The sequence below is a fragment of the Macaca mulatta genome, chromosome 8 (assembly GCF_049350105.2).
Source record: "Macaca mulatta isolate MMU2019108-1 chromosome 8, T2T-MMU8v2.0, whole genome shotgun sequence".
NCBI classification, from domain to species: Eukaryota; Metazoa; Chordata; class Mammalia; order Primates; family Cercopithecidae; genus Macaca; species Macaca mulatta.
This window is the reverse complement of record NC_133413.1, coordinates 123,024,995-123,051,569: the sequence shown is the minus strand read 5'-3', so window position 1 is coordinate 123,051,569 and position 26,575 is coordinate 123,024,995. Positions and strand designations below refer to the sequence as shown.

The 26,575-nt window shown below is 35.1% G+C and overlaps 1 protein-coding gene across 1 annotated transcript in view; it reads left to right on the top strand.

The window, feature by feature from the left end:
- CSMD3 (CUB and Sushi multiple domains 3) overlaps positions 1–26,575 on the top strand; it is a 1,224,761-nt gene that overhangs the window by 731,868 nt on the left and 466,318 nt on the right. Inside the window, exon 14 of the mRNA XM_015145899.3 lies at positions 24,452–24,634. Coding sequence (XP_015001385.2) covers positions 24,452–24,634 — 183 coding nt within the window. The remainder of the gene's footprint in view (positions 1–24,451; positions 24,635–26,575) is intronic.

The following is a 26,575-nucleotide window of genomic DNA, read 5'->3' as shown; positions in this document are numbered from 1 at the left end:
TTTATGGTTTTACATTTAAGTCTTTAATACATCTTGAGTGAATTTTTGTATGAGGTGTAAGGAAGGGGTCCAGTTTCAGTTTTCTGCATGTGGCTAGCCAATTTTCTGAGCGCCATTTATTAAATAGGGAATTCTTTACCCATTGTTTGCTTTTTGTCATGTTTATACAAGATCAGATGGTTGTAGATGTGTGGTGTTATTTCTGAAGTCTCTGTTCTGTTCCATCGGTCTTTATTTCTGTTTTGGTACCTGTACTATGCTGTTTTGGTAACCGTAGCCTTGTAGTATAGTTTGAAGTCAGGTAGCGTGATGCCTCCAGGTTTGTTCTTATTGCTTAGGATTGTCATGGCTATACGGGCTCTTCATTGGTTCCATATGAAATTTAAAGTGGTTCTTTTTGTAATTATGTGAAGAATGTCAATGGTAATTTGACAGGAATAACATTGAATTTAAAAATTACTTTGCACAATATGGTCATTTTCACAATATTGATTCTTCCTATATATAAACATGGAATGTTTTTCCATTTGTTTGTGTTTTCTCTTATTTCCTTGAGCAGTGGTTTGTAGTTCTCCTTGAAGAAGTCCTTCACGTTTCTTGTTAGCTGTATTCCTAGGAATTTTATTCTTTTGTAGCAATTGTGAATGGGAGTTTATTCATGATGTGGCTCTCTCCTTGTCTATAACTGGCATATAGAAATGCTTGTGATTTTGCACATGGATTTTGTATCCTGAGACTTTGCTGAAGTGCTCATCAGCTTAAGGAATTTTTGGGCTGAGACAATGGGGTTTTGCAAATACAGAATCATGTAGTCTGAAAACAGAAACAATTTGACTTCCTCTCTTCCTATTTGAATATCCTTTATTTCTTTCTCTTGCCTGATTGCCCTGGACAGATCTTCTAATACTATGCTGAATAAGAGTGGGGAGAGAGTGCATCCTTATTTTGTGCCAGTTTTGAAAGGGAATGCTTCCAGCTTTTGCCCACTCAGTATGATATTGGCTGTGGGTTTTTCATAAACAACTCTTATTATTTTGAGATATTTTGCATGAATATCTTGTTTATCAAAAATTTTTAACATGAGGGAATGTAAAATTTTAGCAAAGGCCTTTCCTGTGCTATTGAAATAATCATGTGGTTTACGTCATTGGTTCTGTTTATGTGATGGATTACATTTGCTGATTTGTGTATGTTGAACCAGCATTGCATTCCAGGGATGAAGCTGACTTCATCATGATGGATACACTTTTTGATGTGTAGCTGGATTCAGTTTGCCAGTATTTTATTGAGATGTTTCGCTTTGATGTTTATCAGGGATATTGGACTGAAGTTTTCTTTTTTTGTTGTTGTGTCTCTGCCAGGTTTTGGTATCAGGATGATGCTGGCCTCAAAAACTGCTTTAGGGAGGGGTCTCTCCTTTTCAATTCTTTGGAATAGTCTCAGAAGGAATGGTACCAACTCCTCTTTGTACCGCTGGCAGAATTTCATTGTGAATCTATCTTGTCCTGAGATTTTTTTGGTTGGTATAATATTAATTACTGCCTAAATTTCAGAACTTGTTATTGGTCTCTCAGGGATTCAACTTCTTTCTGGTTTAGTTTTGAGGGGGTACACGAGTCCAGGAATTTATCAGTTTCTTCTAGATTTTCTAGTTTATTTGCATAGAGGTGTTTATAGTATTCTTTGATGGTAGTTTGTATTTATGTGGGGTCAGTGTGTCATTTTTATTGTGACATTTTTTATTGTGTCTATTTGATTCTTCCCTCTTTTCTCCTTTATTAGTGTACCTAGTGGTCTTTCTATTTTGTTAATTTTTTCAAACAAACAGCTCTTGGATTCTTTGATTTTTTTGAAGGGTTTTTCGTGCCTCTATCTCCTTCATTTATGCACTGCGTAGTTATTTTTTGTCTTCTGCTGGCTTTTGGATTTATTTGCTCTTGTTTCTCTAGTTCTTTTAATTGTGATATTAGGGTGTCAATTTAAGATCTTTCTAGCTTTATGATGTAGGCATTTAGTGTTATAAATTTCCCTCTAAACACTGCTTTAGCTGTGTCCCAGAGATTCTGGTATGTTGTCTCTTTATTCTCAATGCTTTCAAATAACTTCTTGATTTCTTCCTTAATTTCATTATTCTTGATGGGGAGTCTTTCAGAAACAGGTTATTCAATTTTCATGTAGTTATGTGGTTTTTGAGTGAGTTTCATAATCCTGAGTTCTAATTTGATTGCACTGTGGTCTGAGAGACTGTTTTTTTTAAAAATTATTATTTCAGCTTTTTTGCATTTGCTGAGGAGTTTTACTTCTAATTATGTGGTTGATTTTAGAATAAGTACTATGTGGCACTGAGAAGAATGTATATTCTGTTGATTTGGGGTGGAGAGTTCTGTAGATGTTGATTAGGTCCACTTGATCCGGAACTGATTTGAAGTCCTGAATATCCTTGTTAATTTTCTGTCTTGTTGATCTGTCTGATATTGACAGTGGGGTGTTAAATATCTGACTATTATTGTGTGGGAGTCTAAGTCTCTTTGTAGGTCTCTAAGAACTTGTTTTCTGAATCTGGGAGCTCCTGTATTGGGTACATATATATTTAGAATAGTTAGCTCTTCATGTTGAATTGATCCCTTTACCATCATGTAATGCCCTTCTTTGTCTTTTTTTATCTTTGTTGGTTAAAAGTCTGTTTTGTCAGAGACTAACATTGCAACCCCTGCTTTTTTTTTTTTCCCTGTTCTGTTTTTTTTTTTTTTTTTTTTTTTTTTCAATTTGCTTGGTAAATTTTTCTTTCTCCATCCTTTTATTTTGAGCCTATGTGTGTCTATGCACATAAGATGGGTCTCCTGAATACAGCACACTGATGAGTCTTGACTGTTCATCCAATCTGCCAGTCTGTGTCTTTTAATTTAGGCACTTAGCTCATTTATATTTAAGGTTAATATTGTTATGTGGGAATTTGATCCTGTCATCATGATGCTATCTGGTTATTTTGCACACTAGTTGGCACAGTTTCTTCATAGTGTCTTTGTCTTTATATTTTGGTGTATTTTTTCCAGTGTCTGGTACTGTTTTTTTCTTCCACTATTTAGTGCTTCCTTCAGGAGTTCTTGCAAGGCAGGCCTGGTGGTGACAAAATCTTTCAGCATTTGCTTGTCTGAGATGGATGTTATTTCTCCTTCCCTTATGAAGCTTAGTTTGGCTGGATATGAAATTCTGGATTGAAAATTCTTTTCTTTTAAGAATGTTGAATATTGGCCCCCACTCTCTTCTGGCTTGCAGGGTTTCTGCTGAAAGATCTCTTTATAGTCTCATGGACTTCCATTTGTAGGAGACCTGGCCTTTTTCTCTGGCTGTCCTTAACATTTTTTCCTTTATTTCAACCTTGGAGAATCTGATGATTGTGTATATTGGGGTTGATCTTCTCATGTAGTACCTTAGTTGTGTTTTTTGTATTTCCTGAATTTGAATGCTGGCCTGTCTTGCTAAAATGGGGAGGTTCTCCTGGATAACATCCTGAAGTGTGTTTTCCAACTTGGTTCCATTCTCCCCATCTCTTTCAGGTTCTCTGATCAATGGTAGGTTTGGTCTTTTTACACAGTCCCATATTTCTCGGAGGTTTTGTTTGTTCTTTTTCACTCTTTTTTTTTTTTTTTTCTTCTAATATTGGCTGCCTGTCTTATTTCAGCAAGATGATCTTCACACTCTGATATTTTTTCTTCCACTTGATCAATTTGGCTATTGATATTTGGACTCATGAGTGGGATCTTCTGATCTATGGGTTGCACAGTTCCATGGAAACAGCACAGTTTCCCAGACTGTGTAGCACACTCACTGCCTCCTTTGGCTAAGGGGTGTGATCTACCCTGCCCCCTGTGGCTCTCAGGTGGGCTGCTGAACCACACTGCTCTTCCTTTCTCTCTGTTGGTCATGCCAGCCACCTAGTTAGTCCTGATGACAGAACCTGGATACTTGGATATCAGTTGCTGGTGCTGGATTTGCATACTGTTTGGTTCTTTTTGTTGAGAGCCTCCAATCGCCACTCCTTCTTGTAGGCCATCTTGGCCCTGTCCTTTAGAATCTATTTTTAAAGACAGACTAATAACCAGCTTCCCCAAATGTTGAGTTGGGTCTCCTGAAGGAAGTCTGCAGCACCTAAGTAAGTTCAGTTTTCCATTCAATATGTTACGACAGAAACTTCAGGCTTTTTTTTTTTTTTTAAATTTTTGATTCTACACAGTCTTGGCATGTCAAGGGATTGCAGTAATTCCTAACTGTCTTAATAATTAGGTGCAGAATTCCTTGTAAAACTTATGGACTAGCAGATATTCAAGATTAAAAGGCTACAAGGCACAAATCTCTTAATGCCCAGATCCTTAAAATTCCCAATATACCCTAAAAGTCAAAACCAGAATAATTACATTTGAAAACTCATCAGTCCAAGGAAATATTAATCCAGCTACTCTACACCAGCAGTAACATAAAATCCATCCTACAATTGTGGGGACTCCTGTCCTGATAAGTCTACTCACTGTCCCATAAATCCAACCCTGTGATTAACCATTTTAAAAAGGAACAGGAGTAGGTGAATAATTAACATGAATCAACCACTTAAAAGGTAAAAAGATCTGTTTAATAGAAACTAAATTACCTCAATATAACTTAAATTTTTGAATCAGACTGCATTTAATTGAAATAAAATTTTAATTACCCCTTCTCCCAACTTACAAGGTGTTTTTATTGTTGTTTGTTGGTTTGATGTCAAGTTAACATTTCATTGAGGATCCTCCTCTTCATAGTGGGTCATCTTAAGCTCACAGTTTAAGCTCTGAGAACATTTGTGGTGGTAGATGACAGTGTCACAACCCTGGAGGAGAGGTCTATAGTATCTGAGGTCTGTAGTATCACTGACTTGCACACAGAGTGTCAGAGATTTTACCTACTAACTCCAACGTCATCCTCTCTCTGAGCTCAAAATCATTCTCACGGGCCAGCAAAGTTCAAAAGCCAGAGCTTCTCAGTTATTCTTGCATCTCCTATCAGGCCATAAACATAATGGCTCCAAGCTAACAAAGGTTCACATACCACCAGTAGTTTAATAGTTAGGCATAGTGCCCTAAGTAAGGCTCTTCTAGAACACCTTGATATGTAAGTGGTAAGTAATTATCAAAATAAATAAAAATAGTCCAGACATGGTGGCTCACACCTGTAATATCAGCAAGTTAAGAAACTGAGGGAGGAGGATGGCTTAAGTCTAGAAGTTCAAGATCAGCCTGGACAACAAAGCAAGATTCCATCTCTAGATAACATTTTAATATTTAGCTGGGCATGGTGGTGCGCACCTGTAGTCTCAGCTACTCATGAGGCTGAGGTGGGAGGATCACTTGAGGTCATAATTTTAAGACCAGCCTGGGCAACATAACAAGACCCTGTCTCTACAAAAAATAAAAATAAATAAAAATAAAATATCCAGGCATGGTGTAATGCTCCTGTAGTCCCAGATACTCAGGAAGCTGAGGCAGGATTATATTTGAGCCCAAGAATTGGAGGCCTCAGTCAGCTGCAGTGAGCCATTATCTGGCCACTGCACTCCAGCCTGGGTGACAAAGAAGACTGTGACTCTAAAAAAGTAAATAAATAAACACATAAATACATAAATAAATACATAAATAACAATGATATTGATATACAAATTGTATTTTTGTTTAGAAAGGTTCTCAGAAAATCAATTATAATGACAATTCAAAAATCCAGATTACTCTTTTTGGAATTAGTCCAGTTATAACTAATCAGGGTAGACTGTGGGTTTTGATGAAGCCTAGCTTTGAGTTCCAATATTTCTACCTCTGATTTCCCTCATGATTCATGAATATAAAAAAGATAAAATAACATATTAGATGCCAGTTATTTTGCTGGGTGTTAGGCACATGAAAATAGAAATTTTTACTTCTTAAAGACTCAACAATCCACAGAACTAGTTCAACTCTTCCTACCTTTTCCTGTCATATTATGTTTTCTCCTCCTTCTTCTTTACAGCCTTTATTTTGTATAAATCACAATGTCCTTTTTTAATGGTGCCTCCATCTTCATTTTGGGCCTTCTGGCCTATTATTATTTTTTTTCAAGGAAAATCTCCTCATGAGGTCAGAAATTACCCTGATAAAATTTTTTTCTTCTCGTGAAAATAGAGATTATAAGTACCTTAAAGCCTTCACCATTTACTTAATTAAGATGTATCTATTGTTCGGCTATCTTCATTTGTAAGCACTTATATCAGTTACTATCTTTGCAATAATGCTGCTAAAATATCCACTCTACTATAAAATAAGAAGTATTTATTTATTGCTCTTTTTTTCTGTGAATCAACAGCACTTAGTTTGATGTAGTGAGCCGGCCTGTGGGGCTCTCATTTAGCCTGTTGGCTGGCTGGACTTTGGCTCCAGAAAGTGGTTCTAATTCAGGTCTACTCCAGGGTCTCTTATCCTTGGAGCAGCAAATGGCAGGAGTCCCAGAAAGGGAAGCAGAAATATGCAATACCTCTTACAAAGTACAAAGCTTTTGTCAAAATCTCTCAACAGAAGTCTTATGGGAATTTATGCTTATCTAGTATATATCACAGTATAAAGACTTCTGCTCTACCCACCCTAAGCAAGAAATTATGATTTTTTAAAATGTGTGTAAAGTATAAATACTCATGAAGTAAGAGATTTTTTAGACTTTGCTTCCCTTCACACTTGGGCCACTACATCTTTTTCAAGACTTTCTTTGTCTTTCCCCCATACCCAATTCTTTTTACTCCAAACCTTAATACAAAAACAAAACCAAATGTTAATAAATACAAGCTTTTTCCACTAAGAAAAAAAAAAAAGTTGTAATTTCTGTATGTGACTGGTGTTGGGTTAACGTGATTAAAAACATAATTGGCCAGCACCGAAAGCCTCTCCACAAAAGCAGTATAGAAAGAAAACTATTTTTATTATTGAATAAGCATTAAACGAGAACAAGATGTGCATCTTAGGCAATCTGCTAAAGAGATTGAAAAGCCAGAAAGACGCGTTAGCCTTTTAAATAGCCAAGCAGATATACCGTCATTAGACACAGGTTCTCACAAGAAAAGGTAGCTTGTTCTCAAGTAAAAGAACTTGACACCACTGTTTGTCACTCATAGTTTATCTTAAACTCACCTATAATTGGGGTGACCATCTGTGTTGGCTTTATTCAAAGAAAAAATAAATTGGCTTTTTCTGAAGAAAAAAAAAAACAACAACATATCTTTATGGCAGGAGGTAGTTTTGCAACTTGGCATATGTTGGACTCCTACCTTTTCACAGAAACTGGGAGATTACAGTGCTCTCTTCCTAGATGGTTATATTCCAAAGAAATGGCTTACAGGTCCTTAAGGAAGAATTTTTAAATTTTGAGAATAGCAAAGGGCTTATTTAGTATTTTAAAAATTACATATACTTGAAAAAGAAAAATCTGACAATTACGATTTTTCTAAAGTGAGGGATCTGAGATAAAGGGAGGTGAAAAGGAGTCTCTCTTCTCTTATTTTCAATGGGAGTCTCCTCTCATTTCGATCCTAACACTAACCCTAACCCTAACCCTAAAAAATTAAGCCTCTTTTTATTTTGTGCTTGCCCTTACACTGTCCCTTCCCTTTCTAATAGACAGGGGTTTATTCTTTGTTTATATTTACTCTGCCTAAAGCAGCAGTCCCATTTTAATAATAGATACTAGAATAGGAAAACAAAATTGTTGGTTGAGAGGAAAGTTAAACTAAATGACCTTTAAATAAGCTTCAGAAAGGACTAGAATTTTATAAAACTCTTTTCTTTCTCAATTTTAGTATTTTTTTCTGTTTCTCTGAATTGCAATTTCTTAATCAATGTGATTTAAATTGAGCTAAATACCTTTCATTAAAAACCAAGTGTTTATTCTGATTGTCAATCACATCTCTATTCTTCTAGTAACCTCTATTCAAATTTAGCCTTCCCCAAGGGTGTCCTAAGGAAACAAGTCTTAAGAGATACTCAGTGAACAGATGACTGTGGGGTCAAATAAGCTTTAAAATATACATGTACACAACTATTTTTCAATATAAAAGTCATACTGGTTAATGGGCCATTAAATAATTTTAGTGGTTTGGGGCCAACATTTACTTTTTTATGTAATGGAATAGAAAATTTCAGAAGACATTACTTATAATACATCTATGGGGATATGTATTTTACTATGAAACATATTTCGCAGTTATTTATTTTTGTTTGTGTTTGTTGGCATGTGTATATGAACTGGGGTTGTTGGAAATACATGAAGACCATGCAAATGGGAATAAATCAAGGCTACTTATTCAGAGCTTTCTGTAGCAAGGGAGCCAGCCACCATCACTTGTCTTTGGCAGAGACTTAAAGGCAGTCAGGAGAATGGGAAAACTTCATTAGTTAATAAAAAAGGAAGGATTCAGTTATGCTTTGGTTGGAGGTTGTTGGTGTGGGGAAGCTGAAGATAAGCTAGCTACCAGGGTAGTCTCAGCAGCACATTTGGCTTTCTTGATTGATCCTAAGTTGGAAGTGGAAAGAAACATGAAAAAAGTTTGCTGTCATTGACCAAGTCTGACCTTTTTTGCTCTCTATTGTTGCAGAGGTTGTGGTTTGGTTCCCTGGATTTTTTTTATGTAGGTGTTTTTGCTCTATTGTCCTGTATGGTGTGGTGGTTTTCCAAAATATATTCAGTCCTTCAGATTAAAAAAAAATAATAATCACCCTAACAACCCATAAAACTTGTTTACTTTGCAATATATTTTTACGTTATTTTTAACCTTTAATCTTCCTTCTACACTTCCCACTTCAAACATGTTGCAAGTTTTATCATGTCTGTTACCGTGTTTTGGTCCCCACTCTAATATCCTTTATTTTGTGCTCCTTTAATTATTCCAAAACTAACCCCAATTCCTTTCTTGAATCTGCTCTTCTCATAGATTTAAAATTAGCTTTAGTTTTGTTTCTTATTTATTCTAAAATTGCTAATGTCTTTTCCATTCTTACACAATTAACTCCATTATAACCAGATGTAAGAAATTCTCTACCATCTGGGTATAATTTACTTTTCCACTTATGTCTTGAAAGCTTTTTCCTTTCAAACTTTGATATGCCTCCTTCTTCTTCTGTACTATAATTACTAAATTCCATATACAAAAGTCCTTTTCATTCATTAGGGACCATATGAAATTTAACTTCCTTGAAGCAGTCTCCTATAATTGTCCCTATGCTCACCTAGTTTCACATGAAAATAACTTTTTCTCCCTCTGAATTTCTAAAACACCTTGAATAAATAACAATCATTTGTGTCATATTGCCTTACATTTAAATTAATTGTATATCTATATCATATAACTAATAATTTTCTTTATATATGGAATCTTTATCTTGGTCAACTTTTTAAACTTTACAGCCTATGTGCAGACTATGTCTGACATGTACTGTTGTTAAATAAATAAGCCCAAACATCTGACTTTTGAAATGTATTTTTCAGTCTCCAAACAGTATATCCCAAATACAACTTAATATTCTTTTAAAATTATAGGGTTCTTTCTAGAATTTATAAGAGTTAAAATGCAGATAATAGTAAGAAGTTACATGTTAATTCAAGTTCAAACTAAAGATGATTGATTTAGGATTCTCTTTTGAGAATAAATTTTTCCTGGACACTGAGCCCTGGGAGCCTGAAAGATAGACAAACACAATAGAGAAATAGTTTTCAAAACAGCCCTCAAAGGTTGAGGAAAGAAATCAGCTCCAAAGACCTAGTATTATATTGTTGTTTCTATACCCATCACCAATTTTCCAAATTGCCTGTTTTACCTTGTATTTATTTCCTTGAGAAAATACCTAGTCCCATTCATCTAGGAACCAGCCCCCAGCACCACCACCACCCCCTCCAGTAATTAGCTCAGCATAGATGCAGTCTCAATAATGGTTTATTAGATTGAAAGAGGTTGTGCTGATAGCCCTTTAATTTTATAAAGGGCTAACAGTATCAACATGATTAGTTTTAAAGCAAAAGGCATCTTCTGCTCACTTGTTTCACTGTGACTTTTCTTTTCTTTCTTTCTTTCTTTTTTTTTTTTTTTTTTTTTTTTTGAGACGGGAGACGGAGTCTCTGTCTCCCAGGCTGGAGTGCAGTGGCGCGATCTCGGCTCACTGCAACCTCTGCCTCCCGGGTTCACTCCGTTCTCCTGCCTCAGTCTCCGGAGTAGCTGGGACTACAGGCGCCCGCCACCACGCCCCGCTAGGTTTTTTTTTTTTTTTTTTTTTTTTTTGTGTGTGTGTGTGTGTGTGTGTTTTAAGTAGAGACGGGGTTTCTCCGCATTAGCCAGGATGGTCTCGGTCTCTTGACCTCGTGATCGGCCGGTCTCGGCCCCAAAGTGCTGGGATTACAGGCGTGAGCCAGGGGGCCCGGCTGACTTTTCTTAATGTAGTCTTTCATAAAAATAAGTAAGAGTGGTTGATCCTTCTTACTTGCTTTATAGATATAAAACGTTATATTTCCAGATAATTTGAAGTCCATTTACCATCTAGTAGATACAGTAAGAGCAATAATGTTTCAAAGTTTTTGATGGTGGCTGTAGGGCTGTATGCAGTTAAGGTTCTTTCAAAAGAAAAATCCATTTACTTTTATTGCTATTATAGTTCAGAAAATATTGATCTATCCCTGCTTGCAAACTCTTTTAAACAGGTAGCTATAGGATTTAGACAAAAATCTATATTCCACTTTGTTCTTTCATTCAAAGTACTTCAAAGGAAAATGTTTAAAAAATAGACAGGTTAAGTGAGGTTGCAAGTGAACAATGCTATGTTGAATCTTTTTATAAAAAGAAATGGTTCCCGATACTTTCATTTTACTGCTCCATTATTAGATTATAAACTCCTAAGAAAGAAGTGTCATGTCTCTTTAATTGACTCTATATCAAGTTTAGTTCATTTCACATGATAATAGTGTGACAGTTGCTAGGTATGGAGTATTTGGTGTGCACAAACAGAATGGTTTTCTCTTCTTAAAATAAAATCAAAGGCCCTTAACGTTGCACACAAGAGTAGCCCCACATCTCTCTAATCTCATGTCTTACATAACCCTCCCTGCATCTGAACTCTAGCTCTACTGAGCGGCTGAATTTTTCCAAATGTGCTCTTTTGTTCACACTACCATTCCTTGGTCAAACTTCTCTCCATACCTAAAAAGTCATGAGCTACCTCTACATCACCGCCGATATAAACACATCCATGCAAATCTTGCACATCTTAGTTCATCTTTCTGTTATAATCTTTTTTGTCTTTCTACTTCTTAGCAGAACTGTTTATTTTTTTCTCCATGATCCCAATACATTTTATGATAAACTTACATTATTTATTAGACTTTTTATGTATTTGTATGCTTGTCTTCTTAGTAGACAATAATAAATTGTCTTATTCACCTCTGTAGTCCCAACATTCAGAACGTAGTACAATTTCAAGAGTTTTTTTGAACGATGTTAGATACTTGAATGAGTAGATGAATGAATGAATGTGTGAACAAGAAAGGTCAGAATATCTGAAAAATTGATAATGAAGCTATAATTAGCTGACTCATTGGATGATGGAATCTACTGATTTGGGATTTTTACATTGAAAGTGCCCTTGAGCATATATCTGAATTTTCTTTCCTCAAGTAGACTGTTACATTGTCCATTTGTCGTAGATAGTACCAAGTCCCAAACTGAGGGCAAACGTCAAGGAGTTCTTTGAAGAAATTTAAGTATACAAACAATGGGCTAAGTTTGTTTTTTTTTTTTTTTTAATGCTACCTCAAGGCAAGCCGAGGAGGATTCCCTTATCGCTTCATGTTTCATCTTTAATAGTCTAAACTATAACATACCCAGTAAGTCAGAATACATAAGAAATGCACTAAACTTTTGAAATCATCTCAGAGTTTTAAAACATGTACATTTTGTAGCAAAGGTGTTGACCAGAGTATAGCACATTTTTTACCTTGAAAAATGTGTGCCAGAGAATTTTAAAATATATTCTGAATACACCTATTTACCTATTTGGCAGCTCTTATAGACTGTGTATTTTTTAAGGGCAGAGATTATGGTATGTATCTTCTTTGTGATACAGGGGAGGAAAAATTTCTCCTCTACCCTTTTAGGGTATCTGACTAGGCCTAAGAAACTGACAAGAGATAGATTAACAGGAGAAAAAGCAGGTAAGTTTTATAAAAATTTTCCATGTGCATGAGAGTCCTCAAGAAATGAAGATCCAAAGAAGTGACCAGAGCAGAAAGCTTATATATTTTTTGGACAAAGAAATAATAAATTTGTGAAGAAATGAGAAGACAAGGGGTTTGGGCTGGGGCATTAACCTATGGGGAAGTGATTAAGATATACTGGAGAACACTAGTCAAAGGTAGGGATTATTTTAGGAAGTTTGTTGTGCAGATTCATTTCAGTGTTGATTTCCAGTCTCTGGTGATAAAGATGTTCTTTTCTTCCTAGGATATCTTTCTCATGGGAAATTTCTTGGCTTGTTTTTAGGTAAAAGAGAGGAGGTCAGAAAGTTCTGTATCTGCTGTTTCTCAAGTGCCTTCATCTCAAAATAAATAATATTTTGGGGTAGCATGTCTTGAACTACTTCAGCAGCCATAGTTCCTACCCCAGTTCTTTGTACACAGTATATGCTCTGTAAATATTGAACTGAAGTGAACTGATCATACATTAAAGTGGATGAGACTAGCCTTAACATTTCCTTAACTAAACCACTTATAATCATCAAGAAGTGTGGATTTTTTAAATTCATTCCCACTATATCCCATTAACTTGTTTTGGACATGAAATAAATTTATAAGCTAGGGAGCTATTACATTAGAGCATTAGTTCTTGATTTTGGAATTATCACATTGTGGAGCATTTCAAAGTATTATGAGGTTTCAGGAAATATATTACTACTAATAAATAATGTTTGAAGTACCTACATTTGTAAATTATGTATTTCATTTTAATTAAGCTAGAGAACAATTAGTCTTACCCATAAAAATAAGCTTAATCGCACACTCTTGTATTTCAATGTGTTCTCTTGAGAGATAGAGAGAAACACAGAGAGAGACAGAGTGAGAGAGAGAGGATGGAGCTACTATTAAGCAGAGTCTTGCATAAAACCCCCGGAAACTCACAGCCAGAAAAATTTCTGATAATCATTGGGTTGCAGCAAAATGCTACATAATCCAAATGCATAGATCCCATACCTATGAAGACTGGCCAACTCCTTGTCTGTCCACAGACATTTTGTGCAGTTCCTCTAGCCATCCTGTAAATTTGTGATCTAAGAACTGAGTTGACGATATAAATGGCTTGTCATAAATACTCAGTACAACCATAAAAACAACTTCACATTAATGGTATTTCAAGTAACTTTATATTTAGAGTCAAAGAAAAGCATAGTTTTTATCACAGTTAAAGAGTTCTGATTTCTGTTAAACATATTGAAGTATTCTTGTTGGGCTTGGTGGTTCGTGCCTGTAATCCCAGCTACTTAGGAGTTGAGGTGGGGGGATCATTGAGGTGAGGAGTTTGAAACCAAGTCTGAGCAACATAGTGAGAGCCTGTTTCTAAAAAAGAGAGAGAGAAAGAGAGAGAGAGATAATTAAATATGTATTTTTTAGAGTGTCTCTACTTGCTGTATCTCAAAAGAGTGCATGATTTAACTACTAGCTGCAGATGTTATATATTAGCTCTGTGTAAAATGGAAACCCTTGTCCCAGGGCATACTTGCTGCTATTCTAAATTTTGCATATTTTTATTAAATTGTTGTACCCAATCTGAGGCATTTTAAATGTCAGTGTTTACATTAAGATTGTAAAACACTTCACACATTTATTTATTATTGTAAATATGTCTTTTAATGCTTTCTGTGGGCAGTTATAGATTTCCTCCTCAAAACCTCTCTAAATATTGACTATAGTCTCGTTTGTCTGAGATGCTTGAAGGTGAGACATGGTTTAACTCACAAGGTCTTTTCTAGCTGCATGATTCTATATTTCACAACCTTTTTGTAAACCCGTTGTTGAGCTAATGAGATTCCCAAAAGGCTTCTTAACATTAAGAATCAGCAAAACTGCAAGTTTTACAGATCACTTTCTTTTAACCTACACAGTTTCTCTGTGAAGTATTTGAATTATAGTGTCAACTGTTGTCAAGTCAGAGATTGATCAATGAGTAGTTCTATGTCACTTTAAGGCCAGATGTTACTCTTTAGCTGGAAATCTGATTGAATTTAAAATTAGGGTTTATTACTTTAGCCATCAAGGATCAAAGTTACTTGGTCACTTTGAAAAGTGTTGAAAAAGTCCTGTTTCTACAAATCTTAGCCACTGCCATTTAAACTTATATTTCCAATATTGCTCTGAATTCACTGCATGAGAGCATTCTGACTGCTCTGCTTTTATTTCCTCTGACCTCCCATTCTAATTTATTTCAGCACCTCTTCCCCTGCTTCTGATTTCTTTGCCTGCACAGCAGGGAAGAAAAAGAAAAGAGCAGAATCATGTGCTACTCTCTATGGGTGCTAACCTCTGACCCTGGGGATGGATCCTCCCTTTGTTTCTTCCATTTAGTTGTGGGTGATGCACAGATATTGAGCTGACAGTGGAGGCAACATGTATTAAAGAAATTCCAACCTCATTTTCTATTCTGAAATACGTAATTATTATCACAAAATCAAGTACCAGTAGGATGCAAACTAAATTTTTGTGTGTGTTGAATTGATATTTCAATAGTAAGTTATATCGTATCAGTAAAAAACCCTGCAGGAAACAAATGGCACATTCATACTGGGTGTGTGGGGGTAGAGCTTAAGGAAACTAACAAAGGATTGTACCATATCTCTGGCTGTTGACAGCAGGGAGCCACTAGTAGCTTCAGGAATGATAACCACAGCTTGGAGGACAGCGGTATGGAGTGGGCTGCCCCACATAAGTGTGGTTTTCACTAATGGGACACAGCCATCACATAGCGATCAGGCAAAGAAGGAACTGGGGGAAATACCCTAATTCACTCTCCTCCTGACCTCCTCACCCCCACTGTCCTACCAAAGTCCTGCTCGCTGCCTGATAACTCTGTTTTCTTACCCACAGAAAGCCTGATAGCACAGGGTCCTGGCTATCGTGGGACCATGTGGATCAGAGTTTACCTGGAAGTGGGAAAGAAGTGCAAAACCCGAGCAGAGAAGGGGCAGAATGGCTTTTGTGGGTAAACAGAAGATATCCAACACTCATATCTTTAAATTTCAAGACAACTATACAATTTAAATCATTCAAAAGACATAGCTGAAATATGTATGGCCCTATGATTTTCTCTAACTATGAGATTTTGTGATTGCTTATATTGTTTATTAAGAGGACCATATACTTTTATATGTTCTTGATTGCCTTCCTTCCTTCCTTCTTTATACATTCCACAACTGTTTCTTGAATATTAGGCTCTGAGACAGGGTATAGTGCTTAAGAACTCATCCTGGAATCACACTGACTGTATTCAAAAGCCAGCTCTGCCACTTACAATTTGTGTGTCTTTAGACAAATCCTTTAACTTTTGGGGTCCTCATGGGGCTGTGTCAGGATTAAATGTAACAGCTTAGAACCGTGTGATACATAAATTATACGTAAGTGTTTAGACACTTGGGATACAAAGTAAAAAAAATAAATAAAAAGACAGATGAGTAAATCAATAATTATAATAAAATACTTGGACCAATATAGGTATGTCCAAGGCCTATAGAAGCCCAAAGAAAAGAGCAATTAACAGTGCTCACAAGCTCAGGGCACTCATTATGGAGGATGTATAGTTTGACCTTAAGAAATAATTAGGAATTTCTTCATGTTTTATCCACTCAGAGAATGCCTTCTTTTCAGGCAGAGAAGATGTCATGCCTCAGGGCACAGAGGCTGAAAGGGAAAGACAAGTACTTCAACATGTCTGACCCTTAGGTTGCTTATGAGAAAATGATGGCAGACAGGACTGGAGAGGTAGGAAAGGCTGAGATCATGAAGGGCCCTCTATGGTAAGGAAGTTGAAGAGATCTAAATAGTTCCCAAATTACCTTCAGAGTGTGCAAGGGTGGAACTAGTGGGCCAAAGGAGTAGAGACAAAAAAGTTTCCTAAAATTAATATGACCATTCTTTCCCTTTCAACACTGGACTCGGGGAATCCTTTCCTTTCCCTCATTTTTCCCAGCACCTAGCTTACAGTGTCTCATTCCATTCTTTCTCTCGATTATCATGGGACAATAGAAAAGAGTGTGGGCATTGAAATCAGGTAGATGTTGGGTAGAATCTCAGTTGAGCTATTTCTACATATATAACTGTGGTCAGCTTCTCCAAACTTCTTTTTTTTTTTTTTTCCATCCATTAATGGGAAATAATGGTGACTGGCTAATAGCATTGCAATAAAAATTACATGAGTTAAAATGATTATAGTATTCAGCAATCCCCTTTTCAAAAATAATCAATAATGTCAGCTAATATTCTTATCTTCCTGGAAATTACATCCATGTTTCAATCTTAAGGTACTCTAATCCCCTACCGTGTCTACCAATTTGTTTGCCAGTGGTCACTCACTTGTCTTAGCTTTGATTCCCTAGAAAACATAGTTGAAGCAAAGATTATAAACTAATACTTTATTGAGGAGCTTGGGAGGTGTATTTCTAAGACAGCAAGAAAGAGGGGGAAAATTATATAAACAGAGTAATTGGAGAATCAAATATAAGGTGGTACATTACTCAGCTGAATGTTTAATTATGTGAGCCATGTGGACCAGTTGTGATTTAGAACCACCTGTTTTGGGAGAGGAAGGGTTAACAATTTATCTACCGGTCTCTTTCCTATCTCTTCTCTTACTTTTTGATGGTCAAATTTCATCTCTCAGGCTTTAAATTCTCCACAATTTGATGCTGTTATCCACCGCTGTGGGAAGATTCCTGTGTTCCTGTGGAGTCAAATCTGGGTACTGGAGCTGCTATAGTTTATGTTGCAATTGACAAGAAAAAGGCAACTGTTACCATGGTTGTTCTGTCCTTAAGCCTTCATGAGTCTGAGGCAACTGGTAACATTAGAAGAGGAGCCAATCAAAGTGATCATGAGTGTCACTTCTGTCATATTCTCTTCATTAAAATCCAGGCAAAAATACTGGCCAATAATCAAAAAGGGAGGAATTTGACTTTACCTTTTGTTTTTTTGCTTTTGTTTGTTTGTTTGTTTGTTTGTTTTTGAGATGGAGGTCTGCTCTTGTTGCCCAGGCTGGCATGTAGTGACACGATCTCTACTCATTACAACCTCTGCCTCCTGGGTTCAAGCGATTTTCCAGCCTCAGCCTCCCAAGTAGCTGGAATTACAGGCTCCTGCCACCATGCCCGGCTAAGTTTTGTATTTTTAGTAGAAACGGGGTTTCTCCATGTTGGCCAGGCTGCTCTCAACCTCCTGACCTCAGGTGATCCACCTGCCTTGGCCTATCAAACTGCTGGGATTACAGGCATGAGCCACCATGCCCGGCCAACTCTACCTTTTGATAGAAGCATCAAAGAATCTGCAGACGTGTTTTAAAACCACTATGGAATGATTTGAGAACAAGTTGCAAACATAATAGCCCATCACTCCCAAATATTCAGTTTGAATTGCCCCAAAACAAAAAACTCCTTTATGTAACCACAAAACAACCATACAAGTTAGAAAATCAACATTAATAAAACGCTTCCAAACAAATTAACAAACCCCATCCAAATTTCACTAACTACACACACACACATGCATGTGAGCACGTGCACACACACATACATGTATGTTTTTCATCCCTTGTCCAGGATTCAACTCAAGAACCTGCATTGCATTGTTGTCATGTCTCTTTAATTTCCTTCAATCTGGATGAGTTCTTCAATGTTTCCCTATCTGTCATGACCTTGATAGCTCTTTTATTTTGTGATATATCCCTCAATCTAGTTCCATACAATCTTTTCCCATACCCAGACATAGGCCACACATTCTTGACAGGGGTACCACAAAAATGATGCTTGTCCTCTCAGTACATCACACCAGGATGCAAACAATGTCAATATATCCCAATATATGCCCTATGTGGTCATTGATCACCTAGTAAAATGGGTTTCTTCCAGAATTTTTCATGAGAACATCACCAATTTCACCTTTGTGATTTATATGTGTTTCACAAGAGAGGTAATATCTTATTTTTTATCAAACATCCAGCCAAGAATCCACAACCACTGTGATGGTTGCCAAATATTAGTTTTCTTTTTTTCCCCCACTTATTCGGTATTTATTAACTGTCCCTCTATATGGAGAAAATGTTTTCCCTTTGTCCCATTTATTTATTTATATCAATAGGAATGAATGCATTCAAATTTTATTCAATGTGTTGTACTCTGCCATTATCATTGTTTGATGGTTAAATTGCACCAGAATAGCCAGTGGAGCTTCTTCAAACTGGTCTCTATGTCCTTTTGATATGTCCCCATCGTCATTCTTTAAGTACACCCCGCTTTTCTGGCACAACAGGGTATTCCAGCCTCACTTATCCTTTTCCTTGTCCATCGCCTAAAATCAGCCTCCCCGGTTTCCTTTAGTGAAGAATGGTATGTAGACACCAACATCTGGGTACTTGATGTACTTGTTTCTATAGAGCTTTATTGCTTTTAGGACTCTCAGTGGATGTGGCTAGAAAATATGTGCACATATATATGTACATATATGTGTATGCATGACATATGTATGTATATGCACCCATTCATATCTAGTTATATTCATATTTTAAACTTGAGTTCACACCATTTTTTAACATTTCATTTTAACCTCTTAGGATTCTTTGTAGTCTTTTCTCTTTCTACATTTGTAAGTGCTCTTTTTGATAGTGAGAAGTCTGTCTATCCTTACCGTCAATGTTTCTGATTCTCACCCTTCTTCATATCTACTTAACCTCCCAACCTTACCGGCTGCCTTTTTAGCCTCACGTCTACTTCTCTGGCCCTCATCCATGATACCACCTACTTGACCCTGCCATCTCCTCAACCTCTGGTGCCACCGTCACTGCCACCTAACTCTACCCATTGCACTTTGAAAGAAAAGGGAAGAAAAAGGCTTTATACCTTTTCTGATACTGTTCTCTCTATTTGGGATACTTTTTCCTTCTTTTGTCTTTTTTAGTCTACTCAGTGAGTTAACTCTGAAAATAACTTCAGGGTTACCTCTTCTGTGTAGTATTTACCTCTTTTCCAATCTCCAACTCCAAGGAGACTTAGCTAATACCTCCTTTGTGCCTTCAGTTAAGAACAGGGGCTACATTTTATTTGTCTTTATATCCTTAGTACCTTATTTTATTTTTTATAAATATTAGAAACTAAGTAAAAGTTTTATAAATGAATAACTAGTGAATGAAAAGTCTTCCACAATAGCATGGTGATTAAGACTTTATACAAATCTCACTTTACGAGATTTGGGTGGAGAGACAAAGCCTAACCGTATCACTGCTGCACAGGAAAATAATCCAAAAGCAGTGGTACATAATAGGTGCGTGTTTACTTTACTTACTGTGTATTGTTTCCAGTCTATGTTAGAGAGTATTTACAGCTTCATTACATTTAAAACATATTCTTAATTTTAAAGAATGTTGTATTAATGGAGCAAAGAAAAAAATATGGTTTCAAATAGATTAACACTCACTCTCAACACAAACCCAAAGATAATAGAAAGTGTATTTAAAAATATAATGATGCCTAAGAATGAAAATATAAAATTTATAATTGTTTTGAGGCTGTAGGGTATTCCCAAGATAAAAAAGTGTAAATAAACATCAAAATAAATGGTTGTTATCATTGTGTTTTCTTGCTCAAACATAAGTTTTGTTCTCCCCTAAACTACTTCCTCCTGCATCTTTTCATCATAGGCATAACAACCATTATGATTCACTGTATAAATTTTGAAATATGCTGCATTAGAATAAAGTTCACTGTGCTACTCTTTAAATACACTTATCATTAAATCCAAGGAAACACAGTAAAAGAGCAATAAGAAAATATTTTTAAATAATTGGAGTAGGTACCCTCACAAAATTAAGGGGAGAAATTGTATTCATGAATAAAAAAAGAAGAAGAGTATGAAGCAATAAGAAATAACAATGATTAAAATCATTAAATATTTAGGAAATGACAACAAGATTTTTCAATATTTAAGGTAATTTGTAATTAAATAAAACAAAACAGTGAATTAGTAAACTGAAGTTTATAATATATAAATGTATATGTGTGTATATGTGTATTTTTTATATAAACATGGAATTATTGAATTCTTCTAGAATGCAAAATAGGGAATCTTTACAAATAAGAAGTTGAAAGGTTGAGCAACATGAAGGCTAAATTTCTAATTTTCAACATTCAATGTGAACAAGTTTCAGAAAGATGAGGACATATAATAAACAACATTTTAAAGGAAATAATGCTAACAATTTCCTAGAATTGAAAAAAAAAAGTTACAAGGTATTTGACAGAAGTAATCTATTGAGCACTTAGTAGAAAAAATAGACTTAAAAATGAGTATATTTAAAAACAGCAAGTCTGAGAAGGAATCCTAGCTCTTAAAAGAATGGAGGAGAAGAGGCAGATTAATTATGAAAATTAAAATCAATTTGGTATCATATTTCTTATCAGGAATACTAGATGGGTAAAAGACTAGAGGAAAATATCTTTAAAATGCTGAGGGCAAATCATTTTGAATTAAAATTTTATAACTTACCCACTATTAGTCAATAGTGAGGGCAAAATAAAGACATTTTCAGATGAAGAAGGATCTATTCTTTCAATAACAGAAACAAGTTTTAGAAGAAGGTATAAGAGTAATAAACTGTGAACCTAGCAATAGTATCACCCCCCAATCACCTAGCACTTTAACATAACTATTTCCTGTTTAATCTTTTCTTTCACTGAACTGTATATCACATTCTAAAATAAGACGTTATTTGTTTATTATTATTATTATTTTTTTTTTTGAGACAGAGTCTCACTGTGTTGCCCAGGCTGGAGTGCAGTGGTGCAATCTCGGCTCACTGCAAGCCCCACCTCCGGAGTTCACGCCATTCTCCTGCGTCAGCCTCCGGAGTAGCTGGGACTACAGGCTCCCACCACCATGCCCAGCTGATTTTTTTTTTTTTTCAGTAGAGACGGGGTTTCACCGCATTAGCCAGGATGGTCTCGATCTCCTGACCCCGTGATCCGTCCGCCTCAGCCTCCCAAAGTGCTGGGATTACAGGCATGAGCCACCCCGCCTGGACTGTTTATTATTTACAGTTTGCAAATTTCCAATGGAATACATGCTTTCAGAGAGCGAGATCTTTGTTTATTTATGTATCCTAGACACCTAGAACATCATCTGACACATGTAAATACAGTAGTCCCACCTTGTTCATAAGGATATGATTCAATAGCCCCAATGGGTGCTTTAAACCACAGATGGTCCTGAACTTTATACAGGCTATTATTTTCTATAGATAGATAGATAGATAGATAGATAGATAGATAGAATAAAGATTAATTTGTAAATTAGACACAGCTTGATAACAATAATTAAAAATAAAATAGAACAATTATAATAATATACTGTCATAAAAGTTATGTGAATGTGCTCTCTGTCTCTCTCAAAATAATTCACTGTACTATACTTACCTATTTTTGGACCACAGTTGATCTCAGGTAACTGAAACCGCGGAAAGCAAAATGCAGATAAAGAGGAACTAGTGTGTAAGATGATCAACTGTTGCATAAACTAAATAACTGAACGATGCTTTAAAATATGTGAAATGAATTTGATTCAACTATTAAAGAGTGTTGTCGAATTCACACTTGGAACTTTAACAGGCTTCTTTAAGAAGTTGTTGGAGCCAGTAGACATTGAAGGCATAAATAATTTCAACTTGATTAATATAACAAATTGAAATGAATATATTTCATTTATTTATCCACTACAAGACCTTGATATACATATACGGAATACTAAAGAAACAATGTTAGAAAGCAACAACAAAATGATAGCTCAACCCATAAATTTTAAAACACTCAGAAATTATTTATGAGTTACAAAGTAAACCAAAACACAAACTACAAACTTCTCACAAGTGAACAATAAAATCTCTTCATATCAATTTAGAGCTAAATTTGTTTTATTTTTTAATAAATGAGAAAGACTGAAAATACACTAAAAAAAAGTTCTAAGATTTCAACTCAGGAAAACAGAAAAAAGAGCAGCAATATAATGCAAAAGAAAACTGAAGATGGAATCCAAAAATATAAAAAGAAAAGATGTTTAAATTAAAATAAAAACAATAGAATTTGCCAGGCACGGTGGCTCACACCTGTAATCCCAGCGCTTAGAGAGACCAAGGAGGGTGAATGACTTGAGTTCAGAAGTTCGAGACCAGCCTGGCCAACATCGTGAAACCCCGTCTCCACTAAAAATACAGAAACTAGTTGGGCATGGTGGCATGAGCGCCTGTAGTCCCAGGAAGCTGAGGCAGGAGAATCTCTTGAACCTGGGAGGCAGAGGTTACAATGAGCCGAGATCATGCCACTGCACTTCAGCCTGGGTGAGAGAGTAAGAGACTCTGTAAAAAAAAAAAAAAAGAAAAAAAAGCCAGAATTTATCAACAGCAAACACTGGTTCTTTAAGCTGACTAATAAATTTGACAACCTTTTGTAAATATGAAGAAAGAAAACCAGAAAGTAAATACTAATAGCATTAGAAGTGAGAAATAATTATGGCATATTTGTAATGGAGATGTTAAAAAATCTTGTAACAGAATTCTGCTATGACTAAACTACCAGCAAACCTTGAAAAATGTCACTTCCCTAAGGTTCATGGGTTGCCAATATTGGTCCAAAACCCTTTCCAAGAAACAAACAAAAGAAAAAACAAACAACCACAAAAAAACACTTAAATAGGAAAATAACCTTACAGGCACATAAAATGGTAGTCACATTACTACCAAACTCATTCATGCAATACTCCAATATTTTTTCTTATAAAAATTAACCTAAAGACTAGTAAAATGTGGAAAATTACTAGTATCTTCTCTTGATATTAAAACTAGGTAGGAAGAGCAGAAGAAAAAAATTATAGACTAATGTCCCTGATAGATAAAAAAGTCTAAGAAAATATAAAATCAAATCCAGTTTTTTAAATAAATCATCAAAAGCACATATGATTTCTGCTAAGCATACAAGGATGTTCAAAAGTGTCTCTAAAACATATTGTTTGGTTAAAACGGAGAAAGAAAATAATATTGACAGTATAATAAAAGTTAAAGTATGATATACATGAAACAATACTGCATAGTTTTTGTGAAGATAATTTTTAGGTTTCTATAATGTTACATAACAGATATGTCTGCATGAAATTATACATCTTGAAAACAGAACTGGAAAGATACACGTTAAATTGGTGCTAGTGGGTAACAGAGGAGCTAGGAATGTGATGATATTGGAGTGTCAGGAGAGACTATAACTTTATCTTAAAGTTACATTTTTTAAATTTGTATTTATTTTTACTTGTTACTATTATTTGTCTAAAGACAACTGTATTACTAAGATTTTATGTGACTTATAAGCCAAATCAACCACCACAATAATTTCCTGCTAACATTCATAGTTAAACAGTGATGATCCCAGATATTTGAAGTTTCTTTGGATGCACTTCAAAGGTTGTTTTAATGGTGTTAAAATATTTTTTTCGATCTCTTTCAATTGATCCAAGAAACATTTATTAAGGAACATACCTGAGTATTTTGGAATTCAAACCTGATTGCTTCCTTTGAGTAGATTTATTTTGGCCGGGGGGTCTAGTTGGGGAAATAATTCAACCAACAAGTACCAGATTGAGGAACAAATCCTAGGTGACAGGTATTCATCGATTTCTGTAGGAGTATAGACACAGAGAATGTTCCCTCATGTCCTGGTCATGATTCAAAGATTTACTATATCCTGTAGAAATTATAAGAATAAGAAAAGTCTTTGGAATTTGAGGGAAATATACATTTATGTCTAGGTGTGTGTACATTTATGTGTATATGTCATACAAAGAGAAAATCTGAGATCTTATCATAGTTTTTGTTAAGTACATGGCCTCTGGCCACCTCATTAGCTCTGATAACCTCAGATTCTTCATCTACAAAAAGAAAGATATATACTAATTATTCTCTAAAGATCATTTAACCAATCATGCCTATCAGAGTGGCAAAAAAAAAATAAGATTGGAGAATATATTTATTTTTTGATCTGAAATATCTCCACAACAAAGCGCATATATCTACCTAACTTGTATAATGGGTATCATATGCCTGCAACCCTTGGAAGGTGACTTTTATCTTCTATTTTTCCAGAAATTGAGAAAGAAAGTTGTGGTGATCCTGGTACACCCTTATATGGAATTAGAGAAGGCGATGGATTTTCTAATCGTGATGTTTTAAGGTTTGAATGCCAGTTTGGGTTTGAATTAATTGGAGAGAAATCCATTGTTTGTCAAGAGAATAACCAATGGTCTGCAAACATACCCATCTGTATCTGTGAGTACCAAATGCTTTGCTCCCAGACAGCATATGTTACCCTGTCCTTGCATATAATTGCTTTTGTAATTAATTGCAAAGAGCTGCAACCGTGTAATTATTTTTGGATGAGTAGCACTTTGTGATACTATCTTTAACAAGTGTGCTTATGCCAAATCATAAATTTTATTACAGATTTAAATAAAGTTAACATAGTTCACTTGGTAATGGCAAAATATATATTACGTGTGTTCTTACATTTTATTTCGTGGCATTTTATACTTTCTAGATAGCATACTTCTTATGGAAATTATACATCTGAATGAATTCTAATAGACTCATTTATTTTAATAAGATAGTATAAGTTTATTTGCAATCAAAAACATTAAAATATTTAAAGCTTATATTTTATGTATAATGCACTAACTTATTTTTGCTTGTAGATGTTAACACTAATGCATGAGGTGACATTTTTTTATATTGCATAGAACACAATTCATTAACATTAATGATATACAATATGCTTGGATTAAAATAGTGTATTCAAATACATTAAGATATTGCAGTTTAACTACAGTAAAAGTATAATTTGTATTGTCTATTCATGTACTTGGTGGGCTCAATTAAATACTGTCTTCGTTACATTAAAATGAAGTGGATATTTTTAGAATCTGGCAGAAATTTCCCTAATAACAGTATATTTTGTTTGCTCTTCAGGAAGTCTAGAAGAGGAAAAGTGCACAGGTTCCCTTCACAGACTCTTTTTGTTTTAGTTCTTATCTTTAACCAAGATCACTTGGTGAAGTTCTTGTAAGAGAAGAAAACATATTAGAAGGATCTGATTCGATTTACTAAAGCTTAGTAATACTTCAAAATACTTTTGTTGAAAGTTTTTAATTCTAGGTGTTCTTCTAGGAGGACAACGTTGACTTAATACTGGAGAATCCATTAATGTAATATATCACATCAAAAATAAAAATATTTTAAGAGCATTTTAATAGACTCCAAAATGCATTTAGTGAAAATATTGAAAATTTTGCTGACTAAAACCAATTTTTAAAACATTCTTGAATACTAGGAAGCATTTTTTACTATTTTAAAATTAAGTCTAATATCCTGATATGTGATAAAAATGTAGCAATTAATAATGTTTTATATACCAGTAATAGCTAACTTGAAAATACATTTAAAAGAGAATGTATTCAGAAAAAACAATTATAAAATACATATAAATAATCCTCATATATTTCAAATAACTCATACAAAAAACTTATAAAACTTTACAAGAAAAGAAAATTTTATGGGAACAAAATACAGATAGAAGCCATGTTCCTGAATGATAAATTAATATATCAAATACATGAGTTATACAGAAATTGCTTTTCAATTTTAGTCAAAATTCTAACATAGTTTTTCTGGGAACTTGGCGTACTGCATTGACGTATAGCTAAGTAAAAATCAGGTAGGAGTAGATACAAGAATTTTGTAAAAGCAAAGTGCTTCTGTGGATGCTAAATTATCATACTAAGTTATGAGTATGGTACCGACAAATTGTAACACACTTGGCAAAGGGAAGTTACATAAAAACTGCATCTGATATAATTAAGAATTTAAAGTATGATATAAGCATCTATCTATCTGATAACAAAGATTAAAGTGGTGTCTTTGGTTAGCTCTTGCTCCAAGTGGGGATCATTCAGATCAGGAGATGACAAACCGACTGTGGGCCAAATCCATCCTCCTGCCTGGCTTTTTAAGTAAAGTTTTATTGGAACATAACCAAACACTTTCATTTACTGATTGTGCATAGCTGCCTTCCAGCGACAATTGCAGAATTAAATAGTTGCAAAGGAGATCGTATGGTTTGCAAAGCCAAAGCATTTATTACCTACTCCTTTACAGAAAAAGATTGCCAATCCTTAATTTAGATAGGAGTTATAGGATCAAATTATTTCAGGACCC